Source organism: Saccostrea cucullata, unplaced genomic scaffold (genome assembly GCF_032062105.1).
Source record: "Saccostrea cucullata isolate Sc308-1 unplaced genomic scaffold, CSIRO_AGI_Scuc_v1 ctg7421, whole genome shotgun sequence".
NCBI classification, from domain to species: Eukaryota; Metazoa; Mollusca; class Bivalvia; order Ostreida; family Ostreidae; genus Saccostrea; species Saccostrea cuccullata.
Genome location: NW_026927695.1, coordinates 1 through 19,948, shown reverse-complemented (window position 1 = coordinate 19,948; position 19,948 = coordinate 1). Strand labels below are relative to the sequence as shown.

Below are 19,948 nucleotides of genomic sequence, written 5' to 3'. Positions count from 1 at the left end.
AGAAGATTTTAAAAGGTTTCCGTATATATTCCTATGTATAACTTTGGTCGGCAATTTTAGCCCCACCCTAACCCCGGGGGTCATAATTTGAACAAATTTGAATCTACACTACCTAAGGATAATTCCACATGAGTTTCATCTTTCCTGGCCCAGTGGTTCTTGAGAACAAGATTTGAAAAGATTTTTTCCTATATTTACGTATATAAAACTTTAATCGGCCATTTTGGTCCCACCCTACAGCTACCCCTGGGGGTCATGATTTGAACAAACTTGAATCTACACTGAAGATGCTGCCATATAAATACATGTATGATCATTCATGGCTTTGTTATTTTTGAGAAGAAGATTTTTAATGACTTTATCTATACATTTCTATGTAAAACTTTGGTCGGCCATTTTGGCCCCGCCCTACCCCTGGGGGTCATGATTTGAACAAACTTGAATCTACACTACCTGAGGATGATTCCACATAAGTTTCATCTTTCATGGCCCAGTGGTTCTTGAGAAGAAGATTTTTTTTTAATGCCATTAATTTTTCACTAATTCATAATTATCTCCCCTTTGAAGAAGGCTTGGCCCTTCATTTGAACAAACTTGAATCCCCTTCACTCGAGAATACTTTGTGGCAAGTTTGGTTGAAATTGGCCCAGTGGTTCTTGAGAAGAAGATGAAAATAAGAAAAGTTTACGACAACGATGACAGACGACGGTCAAATTTTGATCAGAATAGCTCACTTGAGCCTTCGGCTCAGGTGAGCTAAAAAGGGGACATAGATTTGGAGTTCATATTTTCTGTACATTTCAAATACATGTTTCATAACTTACATGTTACTATAGCATTTCCCATAAAATATCATTTTAGAATTTGTTCATACATAGGGCATGCTCTTTCGTATCGAATCAACTGTATATTAACTTGGTATACAGCTGACGTAGGTACCAATATGGAAGTTGGCGATTGTAAAGTTAAAATCACCACGATTATCATACAGCTTGGTTGTAGATTACCATTAAGGTCTTTTTCAAGCAAAATATCCAAATATGAAACAGATGTGTCTGACTTATAATGTGGTATCTTTTATCTCAAGCTCACCAGAATACAGCAAAACTCATTTAGTACGAACATGGATATTGCAAACTTACAGATATAGCGAATTTATCTTGGATCCCCAGCTACATAAATTTAGAGAATTTCTTATACGGAAATAAAGAATTATGGATATAGCAAAGTAATTTCACAGGTCCTAGTGACTTCGTTATAACCCGAGTTTTACTGTATATCGTATCAACATAAAAATTTAAATTACAATTGTTAATTGACAATACGTCGTCGATATATCTAAATGTAGAGTTGAAGGCCACAGCAAGTGTTTTCTTCTTTCTTCTATAAGATTTTGGACAAATTCTGTTTCATATGAATACAAAAACAGGTCTGCTTATAACGGGAAGCAACTGGTACACATGGGAATTCCAATAGATTCTTGGAAGACATCTCCAAAAACCACATAGATATTATTACTTACTTATGCCTGCTACCCCTTTTGGGGCATAGGCCGCTGACAAGATTACTTGGTAAAACCTTGTTATTTCAAACTATCAAAAAGTTCCTTTGACATCTGATTTATACCACTTCTTGAACAATATTGTTGCACAGTCCTCTTGAAGTTTCTCCTTCACTACTGTTACTATCTTTAGTGAGGGGTGAAGCAAGAGGCTTGGTTGAGCATTTATTGGAACCTGCTATGTTTCTTATTTTTTGGTAGGGATTTTTGTGAAGTTTCGGAATCAAATATAAATATGGTAGTTCAAATTCATTTTGGTTCTTAGGGATATATTAGTAAAAATGTTGCATTCTGTAAAGGAGTATAACTAAAGAGTTATTGACAGGAGTCTCAAGAAACAGTTGACCTTGAGCAACAGCTTGCACTCCAGTTCAACAGATTGGCCGTTTCCCTTTACCCCAGTCACCAACTGTATACCAATTCCTCTTAACCACATGATCTCACATCTGCAATTTCAGGCCGAGGCAGTCCATGTTTTATGCCCTTTTCACATAATATTATTTGTATCGTTTATAGTTTCGTTGATATTTTTAGATCAATCACTGTTTGTTGTCCTATAAATTGATACTGCATTTAAAAAACTGTTTAGCACTGATTTTTGTTTCATACTACAGTGTACGTCATATAAATACCTTAGACAAAATAACAAGTGACAAGAATAAGGTTTTGTCATACTTTTTATTATATAAAAGCATGTTATTTATAACTTGTGCTAAAATCAAATATCCAAATGTAATCAAAACATCATAAACTTCAATTTACATAAAATTCAGCATTTCTCATAAAAAGACCTTGACAGGTATCACAAATCATTGCCGTACAGTGTATTTGACACATTTATAACAAGTTTCTTTTTATCAAACAATGAAATTGAACTAAAAGGTTAAACATTATTTCCTTGCAGTTATATGTTTTGGAAACTACCATAAGACTTGCTTGAAACCTGAGGTCATCCGAAATGTGTCGAAATAGATAAGAGAAATAAATACTGTGCATTAAAAGAAAGATTTACATTTACAACAGCAAACTTCACCTATTGTTACTGATTGACAATACTAATAAAGTATTTATATACATGTATATATGTACCTCAACAACATTTAAAAATCAGTTTCATGTATTAAAATATCATTTTTTTTAAAAACAGGGATCACATACAGTCAAATCTAATTACCTCAATCAAGAAAGGAACCAAGAAATTTTTTTTAAAGATAACTGATGACTCTAGATACCAGGGGTGAATACTTACAGAATAAGTATGGTCCATGGTATTCAAGATATCACTATTTGAAATACCAAAGTTCAACTGTATTGGTAAAATATACACAGCTAGGGGCCCTTGCACAGATTGATTATCTCTCTTTCTGTTTTGATAATCCTCAGGTTTCCACTGATCAAAAAACTTTTACAAAATATGTTTTTTTTTTTAAATATACAGTCAAGTCTATATGTTCTGAGGGCTATGCATGTGCTTATTTTTTCGCGAATTAAAAGCAGACACAATATGCGTCAGATTTAAAAATCTTTGATAGTCTAGGAAAATATGTGCTAAAAAAAATATATGTAAAAAGCTTGACTGAAGGTAGATTATTTCTTGAAATTCAACATAAATCATCCTATGCAAATTTTTCAATGTCCAAAGCATTTCAGGAAAATTCTTTTTTCCATGATTATGTCAAACATCGACAAAAATATGTTGTTGTTTTGTTTTGTTTTTTGTTTACATACCAAAAAAGCTTCAAGCATTACTTTTAGGTGCAAAACTGTTATTTTAACATTTGGCCAGAATAAAGTTGAGCTGATTTGCAGCAAGTGTAAACCAACTCTCTCTTGCAATTTTCATGAATTTGAAAATGAAACATTTGAAACAACCTTAGACATCCTGGTTTTCTTTTACATATTTTGTGTGTGTGTGTGTGTGTGTGGGGGGGGGGGGCTCAATGTTATAGCTTCTATATTAATACATAAAATATTTTGGCTTTCATTCAAAACTTGTGAAGGTAAGTTGCACAGGAAGATGGTTTACAGCATATATGTATAAAAAATGACTCAGTAAAAGTAAAAACGTCTTAAAAAGTCAACAGTGTTTTGTCTACCTACTAACAATAATGTATTTTATACATTTATTTCCTTGAGTGGACCATAGCTCTTTCTTCTCTCATTAAACAAAAGTGATCTCCGCTTTGGATTCTTCCCATTGAAGGTTTTCTTTAAAAAAAAAAATCAATAACAGGAATTATTATACAATGAAGCGCATTGAAGTGGTAAAATTGTCCATTTGGACGAAAAGTTATGAGTCATGTTTTGAAGGTCACTTATAGCATAATGACACGCCCATTTCTTTAGAAACGAGAAAGGAATATTCGTCGTAATGTTCTAGGACACTGCACTTCCCGCGACAATCAACATGAGTTACAATGAAATTAAGAGTTTTAGATAAGAAAAAGCTATGTATAGAGTCCCCGCTTATGGAAAACACACAATGCAACGATTTTGTCCATAATTTATGATTTTATCATGTTTACTGGAGCTAGCATGGCACATGTATCAGTCGAACACGTGCTTACTCGGTGTTTATATAAACCGTCAATTTCATTGGATGTTATATTTATGAAATACCTGTTCTACAGGTATTCGATTGAATCATTTGACCGAGTTTTCCTTTCTAAAGAAATGGGCGTGTCTAAAGATAGCTCAAAACTTTTCATCCGAACAGACAATTTTACCACTTCAATGCGCTTCATTGTATTTCATTGCAATTAAGAAACTCTAAACAGAAAATTAAGACCCAAAGTCTCAGTTATTACAAAATTATATTTGTACTGCTTTCGATGGAACTCTTTAGTCTCTCTGTAGATCTTCAAATTTTAAAACGTAAGTCTTAAGGTAAAGATCCATACCATCCTATAGAAATAACGGAACTACAGATTTTGTTGAAACTTTTCAGAATCTTAACTGAGTATTTGTCCTTTCCAGATCAGTGTAAATTTTGGGGTCAACCGGGCCTCCTTTTGAAAGGATTGTTACTAAAAATAGACATTGTCTCGTGAAATGACGGAAATGCGGAAATTAATATATTTATTCTAGCTTTCTAAAATTAAAAGTAAAAGAATTTTTTTTAACATATGAATCATAGAGAAAATATGATTGTTTAAATGTTTAATTATTTTTTTAATCTGCTGATCCACCTAATATTACTTTCTAGGGCGAATTAAACATATTTAGCTCAAAATTATAAAGTTCATTACTAGTAAAAATAAATTGCTGCTTGATATTCTGACTACAGATTTCTTTTTAAAATTAACACGTTATTTTCCAATGTTGTCTCCCTTATATGGCATAAAAATTAAGTGGGGCAGCGGGCATCAAACAAGAAAATTTCACATTTTTAAACCAAATTTGCTGAAAAATGATAATTTGAAAAATCTTTTTAACATCTATACTTTTAGGATTTGGGTGTAAAAATCGCTTTAAATATTTGAAACTATCGATAATAGAACAGTAATAAGTATGATTTAAATCATAAGTTGAATATTTAATGCATAGACGGTCAAAAATTCGTTTTCACGATTCACAAGCATAATAGTAATCGGGTTCAATCTTCGGAATATTCTATAAACCGTTAATGCGCATGAGTGACGTTGTGACGGAAGTGAAAGAAGAAAATACTTTCAGTTTCAACATGGGTAGTTTAGATGCGATTTAGTTGATTAAAAATTAAGAGAAGTGGCACGTTTTACTACTTTTTGTGTCTATGTAATACATTTCTCGCTATTCATAGATACAAATAAGTGGTTTGTTTGCCACATCTTTTTAACGTCTGGTTTCTGATCTCAGGAAATGCTCGGACCTGTCCAAGTAAGGTTCAACGTTGTTTATCATGTTTTTATTCATATACCATATAAAATTGATCAAATTAATGTACGCGGAGACGAATATGTTCAGTGTTTCCACTTTGTAATGTTTGTTTGTTTAAAACACCGTGCTTATAGGCGATCCTGTCCTTGGAAGGCAGAGATCCCCTTCTTAAGCTAGGGACACTCTAGCACTGAATGATCGAGGTTTTCCGTACATTACTCAAATTCGTTTAATAAATTCAAGCTCCATAGTTGATGACTAGAATTGCATTGAGAGCATCATTACTAAAGCTATGTCATTTAATTGGTAAAATGTGAAGTAATTTATGTATTTTTAAAATCAATAAGGTTTTATAAATATATGAAAGAGTTCATAATTAAAAGGGTTAAGTAAGTCAAACAATAAAAAAATAGTTGTTTTATGTACTCTGACCGAGCTGTCAAAATTACCCTAACGCAATAATTTTTGTCAGCACTTATATTTTTTTTCTCGTTTCCATAGTATAATTTCTATAGGATGCTTTTTGATTGAAATTTTCATGGCGGATCTAGTGGTGAGTGTGTGTGTTCCCATGGACATACTTAACCTAGCAGTACAATTATTCTCTGCCATCCTTGGACTTTTAGTAAGACGTAGTATTCATTGGTTAAAAAATTAACTAGAAAACTGACCAGTCAGCAAGGGCCCCGCCATGGGGTAGAATTAAAAGGGTGCCGCTTACAGATTGATTAATAAGCAACAGCAACTCATGAACTGTATTCTTAAAACTTAGAGATAATTCCTGAATATTTAAAAACCTGAAAATAATATCCTTGTACATGTATTTACATTAGGCAGTAAAGAACAACTTAACATTGAATGTATATTTAAACAATTATGAAGCTTTGTGTCATATAAATGCCAGCCTTTAATGAATGCAAATATCATGAAGGCTTGACCTCTACTTCAAACAAACAGCAGTTGCAGACAAAGGTTTTCATTAATCTTGAAGTGACAGATAAAGAAAAGCCTACTAAATTTTCTGCAGCAGGCTAGATAATTAATCCCAAGGGATTAATTGTACCTCTCTCATCATTTTCTTCTAAATTTACAATAAGAATTTTTTCAGTGTTAATGATAGAATGAAGTTTTTATACAACTACATGTACATTAAAAATTAATTATACATGTATTCTTGAATTAATATTTTTGAAAAAGTGAAAAAAGTAAATTTAAAAAATCTTCTTTAATCTATTTCTTTTTTTTTTTTTTAGAATTCAATGAAATCATAACTATCAACAAAAATAAATTATAAAAATTTATATTTAAATCCACATTTCAAAGTGTTCATAGCATTCCAAATTGATTTAACTTCAAAGCAAACTTCATTTGCAGACAGAGTTGGTAATTAATCTCAATGTGACAGATAAAGATAACGCTCTGGATTTTCTTCAGGAGGAAAGCTAATTAATCTCAAGGGACTTCTAGCAGCATAACAAATTAACAATGGGAACATCTTCAGAAGTTATCTCTCTTTGCCAATGCATTCTTATATTAAGTTAAGGAATCTACCCCACCACCCCAGCTCCAAACCATGGGACATAGAGAACCAAACTTAACATCAAAATATGTATTTCTGTCTACTGAAGTACTGTACCAAATTTGTACTTGATTGGGCAACCATAAAAAAAGTTATTCATTCATTCTTATGCATAATTAAGGAATCTACCCCACCACCCCACCTCTAAACCAGAAGACATAGAGAACCAAACTTAGCATCAAAATATGTATTTCTGCCTACTGAACTACCATTACAAATTTGAACTTGATTGGGCAACCATGAAAAAAGTTATTAGCAAAAAACAGAAAATTTGTGGACGGAAGAGTGACAGACGGACAGACAGACGGACAGACGGACGGACAGACAGAGTGATTACTATAGGGCACCCGCAAATCCTTGCGGGGCCCTAATAACATCAGGTACTTTTAATCATTGTTGACAATCATTAGACAACTTACCGGTAATCTTACTTTCTTATATGTCCTGAATTTCTATCCCGGCCACATATATTTCAACGATGAATGAAAGCTGTGTAAATTTTAGAGGCTAAATACATAACATCAAGAATATCCCGCCTTACTGAAAGTCCTAAGAAAACAGTGAATTTTACTAAAAGTGACCTAGGATGGCAGGACCCCTCCTTGGAAAAACTGATCTATGCAAAATTGGTATGAAAAGTCATTGGTATGATGCTTTAAAAGTCAACAACTCCCTGAGTAAATAGAATGTTCTATGTTAAAGTGATATTTTGATATGGATCCATTGAGCATTTGTTCCATGAGTTTTGACACAGATTCTCGAACCTGAAATTGTCTGAGCTGATGAACATCATTATAGGTACTGAATATTTAATTTGTATGTATACTTGTATATTAAAAGTACCTGAGGAATAATGCATGCATTATGAACTTGGTCTAGTTTAAAAAAAAAAAAAACTCTTTTCTGTTGCTCTGTGCCTAAAATAAAAACATTTAATCAAGACATCCAAGATGGTTCAATTTGACTTGTATTGGAGTTTAGGCAGTTCAATTATACTTCTTTAAAATTGTATTCTAATAATGAAATTAAAAAAAAAAAAAGATTTTTTTCTTCTCCAGCTTTTTATCATGCTACATGACACAGCACAAAGTGCTAACTCATAAGTTTGGGAAGGACTCTTCATTCATTTGGGGGAAAATGGTTTGATACAAGTTTTGCATGCTGGTCCAATACATTATCTGGCTTTTTGGAACTGTGTTGCTTAGTGCATATTGATGTTAAAATAGATAAATGTGTAGGTGTATAATATTATTAAGCTCAATATGATATCAAAAACTATTTATGTAGGAAAAGAAAGAACTGAATAATCACTGGGAAAGTTATGCTATTTTTTTTTAAACAAGTATCTTGATAAACCAAGTTTAACATCAACAAAAAAAAAACTTATATAATTGTCTCCCCTTTCACTGAAAGTGGGGATACTAAATTTAGGTCTGTGCATCTGTCCGTGTGTCTTTCTGTCTGTCTGTAACACTTTCAAGAAGCCTTTGCATTGCAATTTTACACAGCAACTCTTTGTGGTTCGAGGGAGACCCTTATTGATTTTGTGATCAAAGGGTCAAGGTAATTATGCAATAAATTCTGTATGTTGGAAAATTGATTTGTTTTTGAAAAAAAAGAACACTGTCATAACTTTTATGAGACAGTATTAATAATTTTTCATTCAAATAAAAAGCTACAATCTTGACATAAATCCATAAAATCTAAACTGAAACTGGTTATCTTTGTTTTTAATGATTAATGCATGATTAAACCACGCACGAACAACCTAATTGTATAATTATAACATTGTAAGCACTCGGCTTAACTTACAGAGTTGATTTTGTGAATTGTCTGATTGAAATTTTATCCTTTTCCTTATTCCTTTTTATATCACCCTCTATGATCTCATAGGCATTCCTATTTATCATCTTATACATGTATTCCCTTCTTTGTTACTGTCATATTGTTATTTGTGGGTTTAAGTCTAACTATCATTACAGTAATCATGGTAATGCATAAAATTGCACATTATCTTATTAGCGACTGATATCTATTGCTATACTATTCACGGGTGCTTGAAGACAGAAATATCCCCATTCCCCATCTGATATAGACCCCTTGGTCTGGTCGACGCATGTTTTTCTCATTTATTATACATATTGTATATACCGTAGATGAGAAATATGTAATTTCATCATCAATTTGGAAATTGGCTCTAGCAAACATATAACAAGAGGCCCAAAAGGTTCGAAAATGGTTATGTACTATGTACTATGGACACCTGTCAGTATAATGACATGTGCAGCAATACACTACATTGTAGCAAAGCACTACAAATGATAGCTAAAGATTATTGTGCACTAGCTTTAAAACAAATTTTTCCAAATTTTCAGCATATATGTCACATATTATGTGTATTAAGGAATTTTTTTGTCAATGTATCAATGTCCTTTCCTACTTAAATGAAATATTCTGGTTTTTTTTTTTTTTATCAATAATTATTTTATGTTTCAGTGCAAGGATATACCAAATAACAGAGCATTAATATTTGTGCAGTAACTGTTTTATGTATGATATATACATTGTAAAAAAAAAGTTTTCCATAATTTTTTTTCAAAATCCTGAGTCAATCCCCAGGGGACGATATTTTAATTCAAACAATCGAGAAGAGAAAAACGACATATAAAAATCGGAATATTGAAGCAAAGTAGTTAGGTACCTGAATACTTTCAGAGCCGTACGTGGTTATGTACTAAGCCTCTGTACAAACATGTAAGCAAACGATAATGACTTTCGACAAGAGAACCATTTATTTGTTACTCTGTATTTCTTCAACTTACAGAGACAAAAAACGACCCGATTGTCGAAGTCTTTTAGTTATCTTGTACTCGAGACAGTGAATCCATGCCATCTTTGTTGTACTTTCGGTTTGACGAATCATCTAAATTTAAACTCTCCTTCGATCATGCATCCCGGAAAATAACTGAACATCGTATATTTATGCCTTTTATTTGGAAATTAATGTACCTTTTTTTACGGTAAGTGAAATCGACGTCAGGCATTTTTGATAGAATAAGCGTCGGGCGCGTTTGACGTAATAACGTCACAAACGAGAATAACGTCACATAACGTTATTTTACGTGGTATGGATCTTTACCTTAATATACAGTGGACCCTCATTTATCCGGACGCTTTGGTTCCCAGTCAATTTGTCCGGATATGTGAAGCATCCGGATATCTGAATCACCAGTTAAACAAGACAACATAACATTTAAAAATTTCGTTCCGATGAAAAATCGTCCGGATACTGAAGCATCCGGATATCTGGCGTCCGGATATCTGAAGGTCCACTGTATAGATTAACATCAATGAACATATAAAATTGCATTTGTAATATTTTAAATGAAACTTCCAGTGCTATCCTTTTTAGCTCACCTGAGCCGAAGGCTCAAGTGAGCTTTTCTGATCAAAATTTGTCCGTCGTCTGTCGTCGTTGTCGTTGTTGTCGTTGTAAACTTTTCACATTTTCATCTTCTTCTCAAGAACCAATGGGCCAATTTCAACCAAACTTGCCACAAAGTATCCTTAGGTGAAGGGGATTCAAGTTTGTTCAAATGAAGGGCCATGCCCTCTTCCAAGGGGAGATAATTATGAATTAGTGAAAAATTATTGGCATTTTAAAAAAATCTTCTTCTCAAGAACCACTGGGCCAGGAAAGATGAAACTCATGTGGAAGCATCCTAAGGTAGTGCAGATTCAAGTTTGTTCAAATCATGACCCCCTGGTGTAGGGTGGGGCCACAATGACCGATCAAAGTTTTACATAGGAGTATATAGGGAAAATCTTTAAAATTCTTTTTCTCAAGAACCACTGGGCCAGGAAAGATGAAACTCATGTGGAAGCATGCTCACTTAGTGTAGATTCAAGTTTGTTCAAATCATGACCCCCTGGGGTAGGGTGGGGCCACAATGGCCGATCAAAGTTTTACATAGGAGTATATAGGGAAAATCTTTTAAATCTTCTTCTCAAGAACCACTGGGCCAGGAAAGATGAAACTCATGTGGAAGCATGCTCACATAGTGTAGATTCAAGTTTGTTCAAATCATGACCCCCTGGGGTAGGGTGGGGCCACAATGGCCGATCAAAGTTTTACATAGGAGTATATAGGGAAAATCTTTTAAAATCTTCTTCTCAAGAACCACTGGGCCAGGAAAGATGAAACTCATGTGGAAGCATGCTCACATAGTGTAGATTCAAGTTTGTTCAAATCATGACCCCCTGGGGTAGGGTGGGGCAACAATGGCCGATCAAAGTTTTACATAGGAGTATATAGGGAAAATCTTTTAAAATCTTCTCAAGAACCACTGGGCCAGGAAAGATGAAACTCATGTGGAAGCATGCTCACATAGTGTAGATTCAAGTTTGTTGAAATCATGACCCCCTGGGGTAGGGTGGGGCCACAATGGCCGATCAAAGTTTTTCATAGGAGTATATAGGGAAAATCTTTTAAAATCTTCCTCTCAAGTACTTCAAAGCAATAATTAGTAATAGTAATGAAAGAAAATGCTTTTAAAAATATTTTTATCAAGAACAGCAAAGTCATATGCTGTATTAATATGAAGGCATTCTAAAGCAGTATTAAATTCAAGCCACCCCCTCCCCCCTTTCAGTAAACTTCTCAGTTCTGATCTGATTTGTGGTTTTTTCCCAGAGGATATGCTCAGCTGAGCCATGTGGCCCCTGGGCCTCTTGTTACAATTTTGTCCAAGTTTGATCTTTTTCCTCAGGATTTTACTAATCTACCTATTAAAAAACAAAAAAAACTCACTGGCACATGTGGACTGTTCTCGTCAGCGGAGCTGAAATCATGATTTTCATTCTCCCGATCAATTTCTGGGCTCTGGAAATGTTGATTGGCAAACTTTTTCTGTAGGGCCAGGGCAATCATTGAGGCTGGGTCAGCCGTAGGTTGGGAGGAAACCTTTGGCTTTAGTGGCGTCCCTCCTGGTGACCTTTTAAGTTAATGACAAAAACTCAGATTACTTATTGCACATCTACAAACAACTCCCACTTGAATTTTTGCATGTTTTATTATCTTTCTTCCAGTGGGTCAACAAAAGCTTCAGACATCTACTTGTCAAGAACTCTTTAATTTACAAAATCATAATAAAGTTTTAGCCAAGTTTCCTAAAAAATTTATTCATATCAGATTTCCATACCTTATACCATATTTGTTTTTCATTAATTTTTGATCAAGTCAACTTTGTAGAGTTGTGTTTTCAAAATTAAAAAAATGCAGTTCATTTTTGGGAAAAAGCGAGGGGTTGAAGTTTTTAGGAATTGGGAATGGGGTTCATATTCGGCCCTTCAAGGGTAGTGAAAACTGGAACTGGAAACTGGTGGAAATTGAGCAGTTCCACACAGGATGATTAAAAATCAGAAAGCAATAAATGTCCCTCTGATTTTTAATATACAAAATGCTGCCCCTCACCTCTGGATTGACCTCAGTTTAACTGAGCTGAGTCCCTTCAACACTTCAGACATAGTGGGAACTTTATTTGTGGGAGCAGGGACAACATCAGGTGTGTTTCTATTTCCAACTCGACCTTCTTCTAATTTTTCCAACTTCTAAGAAAATGAAAATAAAAAAGAATTGATGAGATAGTAAGTTTTTAGTGAAAAATACATGGTCTATGGTCTTTCAGATGTTTAGTAATAGGATATATATACATAAATTGTATATTTACTGTTCTCAACATCTCGTCTGTAGCAGGCTCCCTCTTTACAGGTGTAGAGGTGTTCTGTACAGGTAAGGGGGGAGGTGGGGGAGGGGCAGGGGGGACACCTGAGATCTGTGGTGGGGTATGAACCATGGAGTTCATATTCGAAGGAGGTAATACTGCAATGGAGGAAAACAAACTATGTTTTAGTCATTAACACAAAGTGGCATTAATTGTAAATTTGCATAATTAAATAAATAAATCTAATATTCTCTTATGTGTAATATTTTGTACATACTGCATAAACTTGACAACTGAATGGTGAAACTTACACTGAGACTTGTTAATCTGTTCCTGGTTTACGACTAACATAGCTATCTGTTGTCTGAGCGTGGACAGCTCGTCCTGTAAAGCGTTAATTTTACTGATGGCGTTGGGGTCAGAGGTCATGGACACAGAGGAGATCATGGTGGAGTTCATCAGAGGGACGTCGTCTGGTCGTACCGTGAACAAGTCTTCTGCTTCTTCCTCCCCCTCCCCCTCCTCCTCTCCATACACACTCTCCAGTTCTGTGTCACTGGAGCCCTCCTCTCTCTTAGCCCTGTTTTCATAGCAACCAATAAGCATTTACTTATTTAAATATTCATGAGAAATGAAATATATACAACATTCTATACATGTTCTAAGGACACACAAATAGGACCCATGATGAAAGAAAAAGAGTTGTCATTAGAGAGGAAGTTCTGTCTAATGTTAGACCATGCCTCAGGACATGAAACAGATTTAGACTTAAGAATTAAGTTCCAATATATATACTAAAGTGAATAAAAACAGACCTAAATCTGATTAAGTTGTTGCCTAGGTCCTCTTCCACCCACTGTGGATCCTCCCCTGATGTTGCATTTGTACACACTGACAGGAGGGAGGAGTCACTGCTCCAGCTGTCCAATCGCTGTCTTCTGGGGCGGAGCAAATGTTGCTATAAATACAAGAAACAGAATCAATAGCTTCTTTATAAAAATGCTTCATTCTGACACATTAATGACAAAATATTTTTATCAATTTGAAATTATTTCTTATTAAAATCAGTGTTGTGTAGAAGACATTATGTTTATTTGCACAAGAAAATAACACTTTCTCATATTACGGCTCCATTGATCATGTTGATTTCCTTAAATGCAAAAACTGTACTTTAACTACTAGTATTCTGTCACCTTTTTTTTCTTACCTGTATTCTAAGTCTCTTTGGAGGCTTGGAGGGGATAATGGTTCCTAGTATCCTCACCAGACTTCTGTGTCGAATGTTTGACCGCCATCTGATCCAGTTATAGATCAATCGGTGTCTCCTCTGGGTCACGCTAACATCCCATCTACGGCTTAGGGAGCTCCTCAAATCTCTCTGAGCATCTCTGCCTCGTACATATAAGAACTGTGCATAATTGGCCTTTGAAAAAAAATTTAAGAATTAAAAAACTATTAGAACATATTTTTTATTAAATTCATATCAGCCACTGTATGAAAAACAAAATACAAGCACAAAATTTGTCTTAAAAAATAAAGTTAAACTCAAGAAAGAAAAGTATCTGATATTAATTTAGTCTGTCCAAAAACTTCCAAATATCTGAATGTTTGTTATCAAAGTTAAACTCAAAGAAATAAATGTTGGAAGCAACAATCCACTTCTAATCTTCTAGATTATATTATATTAAATTTTATGTCCATGATACCATTCAATGGTGTGTCCTTTATATTGACGTTTAAAAAAAAACATATACAATGTACCGGTACTACTAGCATACCAAATCATCTGCATCAACTCCAACATAATCCAGTACAATTCTAAGTATTGTCACAGCATCTTCAAATACATCCATCTCAGGACAGATTTTCTGAAATAGGAAAATTATTCAATAATACTTCTCAAACATGCCATATCTATGAACATACCTAACATACTTTTTAATAAGGTGCATCAAGATCTCAGATTGAGATGCCAAAAATCACAGGCACCTGAATTTTTATCAATCAGACTCTCAATAAGCCAAAAATTATGACTAAGTTTTTACTGATTTTGACTTTATTTCTAGTTTATTGATAAAGCTGTCGACTCCTGTGGTCTGATTGATAAAAATTCAGGTGCCTTATATTAAATGCAAAAATAAGTATTTGTACATTGTATTACTCTCAGTACCAAGGCTCCTCATGGTACTCAAATTTCTGCTCCTATTTTAACCATACAATTGTCCTTTCTTCAACATTATAAATAAATCTTATTATAATACAATTTTACTGAGTGTGACTAAAATGGGTAGCGAAACACGGGCCGGGCCGGGAATTTCAAAACTGAGAGCCGGGTCTTTGATAATTACGAGATAAATACTCATTCTTTCTTCACGAAATTTACAGACATAGTTTATAAGTATAGGTTTTGCCTTCGCTGAGAATTTTAAGTCAAAATGTTTTGTTTTTCGATGATTATCGCCGATTGTCCTTTTCCAGGTGACTAAAATGGGTAGCGAGCCCGGTTTACTCATTTTGGCGATTTTAAGCTTAATGCATCGAAAGTGTTTGTGATATTTACATTTAATGGTTGTTTATTAACTTCAAATAATTAAACTGTTCAATAATTATGAAATTAAATGTCAATTATTAGGGTTTTTGTCATTTTTCATAGACCCGGGACAGGTCAAAACCGGACGCGTTTGCCCGGGACAAATTAATAATTCCGGATTGCCAGAGAAAGAATGTAGATTTTTTTCAGACCCTGACCGAGATACATCTAAAAAAAAATTGGAAAAAATTAATAAAAATATGCAGATCAAAAAAGAGTCATTTATATTTCAATTATATGTCATTACCTGATAAGTATTTTGGAAATAAAAGGTTTTCCCGGGTGAACGTGTCCGGTTTCGACCAATCCCGGGTGTTCAAAAAATGCGTATATTTTCAATAATCGTGATATATTACTGCAACAGCTAAATGTTTTAGGTAGTTTAAGTTCAATTTCAAAGATCCAAATGAAATAATTGTAAATATGCTGCCGAAATTAAGTTTAAATCGCCAAAATGAGTAATCCGGGCTCGCTACCCATTTTAGTCACTTGGAAAAGGACAATCTGTGATAATCATTAAAAAACACAACATTTTGATGTAAAACTTTCAGCGAAGGCCAATCCTAGAATAATTAACTATGTCCATAAATTTCATGAAGAAAGAATGAGTATTTATTTCGTGATTATCAAAAACCCGGTTTTCGTTATCGAAAATCCCGGCCCGGCCCGGGTTTCGCTACCCATTTTAGTCACACTCAATTTTACTTCATGACTGAGGATAGAGTCTGAGAGAAAGAGTAAACGGAAAATAAGAGAAAGAGAAGAGAGAACTTAAATTCGGCATACCTACAAAAAAAGAAAAAGCTATATATCTAATGTTTAATTCGTTGTTTTAGTCCCAGATAATTCGTTAAAGCCCTACAGCAAAATGACACCCTTATACCCCCCCCCCCCCCTCTGATACCATACTCAATTTCAAAAACAATCCTTATTATTTAAATAGAATTTATCTAAAAAAAAAACAAGTGTTTTGTTTGAAATAAAGTTCAACACATTAAAGAATTAATTCAAAAGTAATTTACCGTCGATCTTCTCTCTCTCTTATTTTGTAAACACCATGCCCGATGCCGCACTCAATTTAAAAGTTGCTTCCGGTGTCAGACTTAACCAATGGGATTACGGTATTTTACTGATTGACCAATCATCAGCGTCCTGATTAGTTTTGTGTACGACTTTGAAAGCTATTTTGTCTCGGTGAGTAAATGTGTGATTTTCAACGAATTGATCTTTTGATCTTTTAACTGATCAAGCTAAACATGAAAATCTTTCAATAATGCAATTTCTCGCAACGGTAGCTTTTCCATGTTTCGTATTGTTCATCATTTCTAACTATCGTGAAAGGGGGGGTCTAAAATAAAAACACAACCTCAGTGCTTAGTGCCTGATTATACCACATGGTATCTTGTTATAATTATGAAATAATTATGTACAGGTGCACTATGATGTAACTGATTTTAAGACTGGTCTTTCTGATCGCAATGAATAATCAATCATGACACCATGCACCAATGCCCCCCCCCCCCCCCCCCCCCCCCCCCCCCCCCCCCCCCCCCCCCCCTCTTACACACACACACACTCTAGGCATTAAAAGTCTGGATAAAATGTAGTTTTCTGAACCTATTGCTCAAGTACGTTTATTTGTCTATGGCTTTGTGATTATTATTTTCTCTCCAGATTTGACACAGTAGCAGGATGGCATCTGCAGACACGGTTCTTGCAATGAAAGGGATGGCTGCTGATCCTTTGAAGAGAAAACTTCTCTTGAAGGTAAAGATCTCCAGTACACTTCCTTCTGACTACAGAAAATTGAGCTGCAGTTGTGTTTTCAATTTTACTGTCTTACACAGTGTCAGTGAGTCACACACTATAATGCATTCTAAAATGAAAAGAATGTATTGTTCAACCAGGGACCTATATACTAACGGAATAGGCAACTACCGCAAACTCGCGATATCTCGTAAGTCGCGGGATTTCGTAAGTCAACTTTAATTAACTATATTTCTACCGTTATCGCATATTTGAGATCAAATCCTTTAATTATCTGTCAAAAAATCATTCAAGATTTGTTTTAATCACGTATTATACTCCTTATCTTAGTAGTAATTTTGTTTTATGCAAAATCAGCACATGCCCCGATCGGCCATATTTCCGAGAAATCGCCGATTTCAGTCTTTGTTTTCTTTATATTAAAATTATATTATTATTATCATTTAAAATTTATTAATAAATCAATTCCTATACATAAAAGGAATAAATGATAATAATCAGAAAACACCCTGTTTACTGGGAATAAATGTTAATTGAAAAATTCGTGGTGTCTTGCGTGATGTTTTGGGTATAAAAACATGGCAATGAAGGAGTTGCCTATCCCGTTAGTATATAGGTCCCTGGTTCAACCATATCTTCGTACATATCAACTTGATGGTAAATGATCAGAAAACATAATTTCTGTAATTTCTCAATGTCTTTGAATTAAAATAATACAATGTATATTACAACATGATATCTCATTTGTAAATTATTCAATTTCATTATTTTGCGAGCAGTCTTGTATTGAGGCATTTTTAGCAGACAAATATAGACATTTCTATGAAATGAAAAGATACCTAAATATCAGAAACCATTTCTAAATGATTTTTGTATTGCTGTGTTTCCTGTTTGATTTCTCAACTAGAAATAGGTGCATTAATAAAGATTATTTATTGATTTAATGGTCAACTCTGATACTGTAACAGTTTTTCAGCAATTCTGCTTTATATTAAATCAGACGTCACTTCATATTTAATATTTGTCAATATATCATCATATATCATTATAATTCTGAAAAAAAATACTGTACATTCCTTATTTTTCGCGAGTACTTTTTATCGCAAATTGGCTCTTAACCGTCAAATGGCGAGAATAATAATTCGTTAAATTTCGGTTTATCAAGGGATTTAACATTATTTTTAGCACCATAAAAATAAAAGCGAGTAACTTATTTCGCGAGTGGTGCTTCTCGCAAAATTATGCAACAATTAATTCCACATGTATATTTAAGAATTTACTGTAAAAAATTAACTCCATGACCTTTGATTTGTAGGATGCAACATGTATGGGTGGTCTTATTATGGTGCTTTCCAATCCTGATTCAAAAATTGTCACTTCAGCACTAGAGGTATAGTACCTAGCCACTAACAAAAAATAATTACCCGGGTACAGTATTAACTTAAAAATATAGGCTTATCAGAAATTTTAACATATATACATATAAATGGTTAAAGAGTGATGTGCAGATGAAACTAATTCATAAATTAGTTTTCAACTCTTTATTATTTTGACTTCAAGAACAATAGAATGTTGAAAGACACCGGTAATTTTTTTTTCTTTAATTTTCAGACATTAATTTTGATGGCAGACACAAATGATCATAAGAAACTTCTACGAGGTTTTATAGGAATGACCAAACAACTGGAAACAATCATCAACAGGTAAAATATACCGGATGTCTTTAAAAGCTTGGTCTTTAACTGATACATGCAATTCATATATATCACAATTATGAATTTATCACTTTTTTGTCCCCTGCTTTCGCGAAAACGAGGGGACATTAAATCTCATTCGTCTGTCTGTCTCTCCGTCATTCTCTCCGTCACAAAAACTTTAACCTTGTCCATAACTTTTGATTTAGTGGAGCTATGACTTTCATATTTCACATGTGTATTCCTTGTGACAAGACCTTTCTTTGGGTACCACCAAATTTGACCTTTTGACCTTGACCTTGGAGTTTGACCCACTTTTAGACAAAAATTCCAAATTTTTCCTTTGGCCATACCTTTTGAATGGTAGGTACTAGGACTTTCATATTTCACATGTGTATTCTTTGTGGCAAGACCTTGACCTTGGAGATTTACGTACTTATGAAATAACTTTAACCTCAACTGTAACTTTTGAACGGTGAGGACTAAGGCTTTCATACTTCATATATGTAATCCTTGTGACAAGACCTTTCAATGGATACCAAGAACTTTTACCCTTTCAGGGGTTTGACCTTGATCTTGGAGTTTTAACTACTTTTAAACAAGAGGCCCATGGGCCACATCGCTCACCTGAGAAGCTTTGACCATTCTGTTCTTTATAAGATTTCCCCCTTGTTATACATAATGCAACCCCACCCTACCCCACTGATCATAATTTAGACATTTTGAAATCTACACTACCCCATGATCCTTCCATGGGCACATATGTTTCAGCTTTTTTGGCCCAGTGGTTCTTGAGAAAAAGATTTTCAAAGATTTTTCCTATATATTTCTATGTAAAACTTTGATTCCCTAAAATGGCCCCGCCCTTCCCGGGGGTCATGATTCCTACAATTTAGAATTTACACTACCCCAGAATGCTTCCACATAAGCTTCACTTTTTCTGGCCCAGTGGTTCTTGAGAAGAAGATTTTCAAAGATTTTTCCTATATATTTCTATGTAAAACTTTGATTCCCCATTGTGGCCCCGCCCTTCTCCCGGGGGTCATGATGTGAACAATTTAGAATCTACACTATACCAGGATGCTTCCACATAAGTTTCAGCTTTTCTGGCCCAGTGGTTCTTGAGAAGAAGATTTTCAAAGATTTTTCCTATATATTTCTATATAAAATTTTGAT

At 34.2% G+C, this 19,948-nt stretch overlaps 2 protein-coding genes across 2 annotated transcripts; one reads left to right on the top strand and one right to left on the bottom strand.

Moving 5' to 3' along the window:
• Positions 1-3,608: 3,608 nt before the first annotated feature.
• LOC134275240 (mitochondrial fission regulator 2-like) lies at positions 3,609-16,390 on the bottom strand. Its single transcript, XM_062757512.1, has 9 exons — positions 16,334-16,390; positions 14,500-14,589; positions 13,929-14,144; positions 13,537-13,679; positions 13,033-13,301; positions 12,728-12,879; positions 12,472-12,608; positions 11,809-11,992; positions 3,609-3,769 (listed from the first exon to the last, which is right to left on the bottom strand). Exons 2-9 carry the CDS (start codon positions 14,572-14,574, stop codon positions 3,677-3,679), a joined length of 1,269 nt encoding a protein of 422 aa, XP_062613496.1. The 5' UTR covers positions 14,575-14,589; positions 16,334-16,390; the 3' UTR covers positions 3,609-3,676.
• A 594-nt stretch (positions 16,391-16,984) lies between these two features.
• On the top strand, positions 16,985-18,781 carry LOC134275241 (armadillo repeat-containing protein 1-like; the record flags this gene model as incomplete). Its single annotated transcript, XM_062757513.1, has 3 exons — positions 16,985-17,078; positions 18,394-18,468; positions 18,690-18,781. Coding segments are annotated over exons 1-3 (242 nt in total), but the record flags the coding sequence as incomplete, so codon positions are not given.
• Positions 18,782-19,948: the final 1,167 nt, after the last annotated feature.